We start from the raw sequence: 4,801 nt of genomic DNA on the forward strand, positions 1-4,801 counted from the left end.
TCCGCCCGTCTCGGCCTCCCAAAGTGCTGGGATTACAGGCTTGAGCCACCGCGCCCGGCCTATTTTTACTTTTTAAAGGGCAATGTGCGCTTCTCAGGAGGTGAGGAGAGCTCTCTCTTTATGCTTATGTCTTCTATGGATTTTGTGCCAGTGAATATCGTTTTACCCAAACAGAACAAATAACAACTAACAACAACAGGAAAAAGAATTCCAGCTCTAAGTGGACATTTAGAAAGTCATGTGGAGAGCAAACTCATCCTGGAGCTAACGGGAATAGCATCAAATCCATGAGCCTGTACTTTGCTCCGAGATGTGCTTGCTCGTCCCCTCCAATGACCAAAAGATTTCTCAGCTTCCTTAACTCTCCCCAGTCCCCTGGAAGGCCATCAAAGCTTTCCAGTTAATAGTTCTAGTACTTCTCACTTGGAAAGAGGAAGCAGAATCCGTGTACCCCCTGATTTAGTTTGAGCTGTGTAAAGATACGAAGTTCAAAGACCTAATTTCACCTCATACACATGTATCTCATTAAAACCAAACTCCAGCTAAGACTTCATTGTTCATGGCAGCTGCTCTTAGCATCTGAAATGTTAAGACTCTCACCGACTGTTTAAAAAAATGTTAATGTGTCACTTTTGGGGTTTCCACTTCCTGGCTTTGAAACAATGCTGAATTTGCAATCATCTTTCAAAAGCCCAAATTACACACTGTGTTCTGAATGTTGACAAAGCCATTTGGATTTTCATTATGACAGTTTCACCTATCAAGAGAGGGGAACAAAAGTTCTCTAGGACATGACATATTCTAAGGCAATATTTTCTATATTGATTTTTAAATTCATTTTTATTTATTTTATTTTTTGAGATGGAGTCTCGCTTGTCGCCCAGGCTGGAGTGCAGTGGTACGATCTTCGCTCACTGCAACTTCCTGCTACCGGGTTCAAGCAATTCTCATGCCTCAGCCACCAGAGTAACTGGGATTCCAGGCGCCCACCACCACTCGCAGCTAATTTTTTTATTTTTACTAGAGATGGGTTTCACCATGTTGGCCAGGCTGGTCTCAAACTCCTGACCTCAGGTGATCCACCTGCCTGGGCCTTCCAAAGTGCTGGGATTACAGGCATGAGCCATCACGCCTGGCTCTATATTAATTTTTTAAATAATATAAGAAGTGCAATAGATACAAATGAGCATCTGAGTTTCAAAAGATGGTTTTATGAATTTAAGAATAATAACTTGTTATATACTTTTCTCCCTTACTTGAGTATTATTTATTAAGAAGATTCCCACTCAGGCCACTGAATTCTAATATTGATAAAGAAGTTTCTAAGGTCATGGGTGCTGACATTTACCTATCAATGATTCATACTGGAAGTAATGTGTCATCAAGAATTTAGATTATCTTTTTAGTTTATAAAAATGCTCAATTCACACTTAAACTTTAAAACTAATTAGTTACTTGTATAAAAGAAACTAGAAATGTATTGTGTCCTTTAAACAAACTCCTACTTATAGTAGTCAAGCATTTTATTAGTTATCAATCATAATTTATTTATTGTAAAATGTTTTCATGTTCAGCTCCATGCGCTTCAACAAGTTTTTATTTACTTTGTCTCTTTGACCTTTAGAGCTATTCAGTCTAATGACTCCCTTTAAATTTTGTCTTATCACGTCATATGGCAGCTCAGCATGTTTGCTGAGTAAACTTTGTCAAGTCCTGATAATTTCTTAGCAACCAAAATGGTGTTTTAGTGGATAAATGTTTGAAAAAGAACACGTTATCCCTTCTGTGCATAAAAACAATGCCATCAACATTGTTTTAGGTCTTGAGATTTGAGAATTTGTACATAATCCAACCTCAACACCCATGTATACACGGAGAGGAACACACACACACACACACACAATGGTGTTGCATTACGTGCCTTATTCTTTTAGATCACTGGTGTGTTGACCATGGCCACAGAAGAGATGCTTTAGGTTAACCAATCCTAATGATCACTTCAAGAATCTTTGCAAAAGAACAGCTTAAAAACCTTGGATTCAGCATGTCACTCTTCACTAGGAATCTCTAGTGGTCAAATAGATTCCCTCTAGACCGGTTACCATGGCTCACGCCTGTAATCCCAGCACTTTGGGAGACCGAGGCGGGAAGATCACTTGAGGTCACAAGTTTGAAACCAGCCTGGCCAACACGGAAACCCCGTCTCTACTAAAAATTAGCCAGGCATGGTGGTGTGCACCTGTAATCCCAGCTACTCGTGCGCCGAGGCAGGAGAATCACTTGAACCAAGGAGTTGGAGGTTGCAGTGAGCTGAGATCATGCTGCTATACTCCAGCTTGGGTGACAGAGCAAGACTCTATCACACACACACACACACACACAAAACACACAAAAAAACAATGGATTGCCTCTTAGCACCAAACTTCATACCTGGAGATCTGGGGTATGGTCATCTCTGTGAGCCCCTTCTTATAAAATGACAGGGTGTTTGTCTTACAAAATGACAGGGTTGGATTGGGGGACTCTTAGATTCATTTGATTTTATGACGCTCAAATGTTTTATAATTAACTCATGATCTATTGTATCTAGACAGGTAATAGCAGCCATAAAGTTAAGAGTTTGTCAATCGGAGTCAAACAAATCTAGGTGTGAATTCCAGCTCTGCCCAATACTAACTGCATTTGAATATCAGCGTTCTTTAACCTCTCAAGACCCAGTTTCTATAGTTGTAAAATGGGATAGTAATCCCTATTTCTCAGCTTTGTTCTGAGGATTAAATGAGATAATAATGTGTGAAAGTGTATAGCTTAGAAACCAATAATGTTTGTTATTATGGAGTGGTAAAAAATGACTTCGGATCTGAATCCAGGAAAATACCAAGACACCAAGAGCCTTCTCCACCTCTATGTTTTTTCAGTGTGCTACTTCAGTGTTATCTTGAAATTCCATGAGTAAAATGGCCTCAAATAATAGAATATGTGGGGAGGGAGAGCATCAGGATAAATAGCTAATGCATGTGAGGCTTAATGTCTAGGTGATGGGTTGACAGGTGCAGCACACCACCATGGCACACGTTTGCCTATGTAACAAACCTGCATGTCCTGCACATGTATCCTGGAACTTAAAATAAAATTAAATTAAATTAAGTGAAAAACAAAAGAATATGGAGAATTCCACCTTTAAATGGAATTTTAAATTTGAATAACATTTGAGCTAAAATGCATACATTTTAAAAAAACTAAAATGTAAATAAATCTGTTCATTGCAGGTAGCCAAAATGGGCACACCCATTCAAGCTCTTTGCAACACATAAAAACGGTGACAGAGCAAGTGAGGCAAAGTCAAGAAAATGCTGCATCTCCCCAGGCAACCAACAGCACCCAGTTGTCGCAGCCATCAGGAGCCATGACATGGAGCCAGGTGTCTGTGTTCACAGGACTCCAGGAGCCCTCCTGTGACTCTGGAATCCTGAAAACAATGTCCCGGCGAGATGTCCGGGCAGAATTATTCTTATGGAGCTTTCTCCTGTGGTCTGACACAATAGAAATGGTGCGTGTGGCTGGTCACCCCAAAGTGTACAAGTCAAGCTGGCTATACCCAGTCTACATATTCAGTTTTATTTCTCTCCTTCGAATTACATTCACTCCCCAAAACCCTCTTCTCAATTCCCTGAGCATCCTGCTGCAAGATTTACCATTTGTTTTTGTTAGACTTGGTTTAATCATTGCCCTGGGGACTATCACACCCGTGCTGGGCCTGTGTAAAAATATCCTCGTGACTCTCTCTTACATTTACTTCAATTACCTAACCAGACTCAGGTTTTTTTCTGCCTTTGAAATGTCTCCATTTTAAAAAGAAAACGGGATCTAGTAAGGCCTCTTTGTGATACCTGTGTGCACATTTGTAATCCTTCTTTTTTTCTTGGGGTGTAGGTTTTTGCACTATAAAGGAAATGACTAGATTGTAGAGAATAAGCCATTTTTACTAACTCTAGCATATCAGTTTTTTTTTTTTTTTTTACATATACAAAAGGTGCTAAATTTAAATAAAGTAATATTCTTGTAAGTTGGCTTTCAGGTATTTCTAGAAAGGGTTAGCAGTTAATTTTAGTTAGTTAGGTATACTGAGGTCCCCAACCCCTGGCACATGGTCCCAGTACCTGTCCCTGGTCTGTTAGGAAGCAGCCTGCACAGCACGTGGTGAGCCTCGAACTGAACGTTCCCGCCTGAACTCCACCTCCTGTCAGATCAGCAGCGGCATTAGATCCTCATACGAGCCCAAACCCTGTTGTGAACTGTGTATGCGAGGGATCTAGCTTGCGCTCCTTATGAGAATTTAATGCCTGATGATCTGAGGTGGAACAGTTTCATCCCAGAACCCACCCTCACCCCCACCCCCAACCATGGAAAAATTGTCTTCCACAAAACTGGTCCCTGGTGCCCAAAAGGTTGGGGACCACTGATGTACACCACACTTTTTCTAAGAATACTCTTTAATAGAGCCTTTTAAAAAACTAAGAAGCTTTTCCATCAAGTTAGCCCAAGAATAAGGTTTTTATCTTTTATATAGAGAGGATTATATGAATTGATTGAGTAAATTTAGTTTTAAAGAACACACCTGAAATTATTGAATAATTTTTAGACTAAGCTTTTTTTTTTTTGAGACAATATCTCGCTCTTGTCCCCCAGGCTGGAGTGTGATGGTGCAATCTCAGCTCACTGCAACCTCTATCTCCCAGGTTCAAGCGATTCTCCTGCCTCAGCCTCCCGAGTAGCTGGGATTACAGGCGCCTGACACCAT

At 40.5% G+C, this 4,801-nt stretch overlaps 1 protein-coding gene across 1 annotated transcript in view; it reads left to right on the forward strand.

The window, feature by feature from the left end:
* TMEM236 (transmembrane protein 236) overlaps window positions 1-3,853 on the forward strand; it is a 50,883-nt gene extending 47,030 nt beyond the window's left edge. The window contains exon 4 of the mRNA XM_011976570.1: window positions 3,270-3,853. Coding sequence (XP_011831960.1) covers window positions 3,270-3,853 — 584 coding nt within the window. The remainder of the gene's footprint in view (window positions 1-3,269) is intronic.
* The last annotated feature ends 948 nt before the right edge of the window (window positions 3,854-4,801 follow it).

Source organism: Mandrillus leucophaeus, unplaced genomic scaffold, assembly GCF_000951045.1.
Source record: "Mandrillus leucophaeus isolate KB7577 unplaced genomic scaffold, Mleu.le_1.0 Scaffold1018, whole genome shotgun sequence".
NCBI lineage: Eukaryota > Metazoa > Chordata > Mammalia > Primates > Cercopithecidae > Mandrillus > Mandrillus leucophaeus.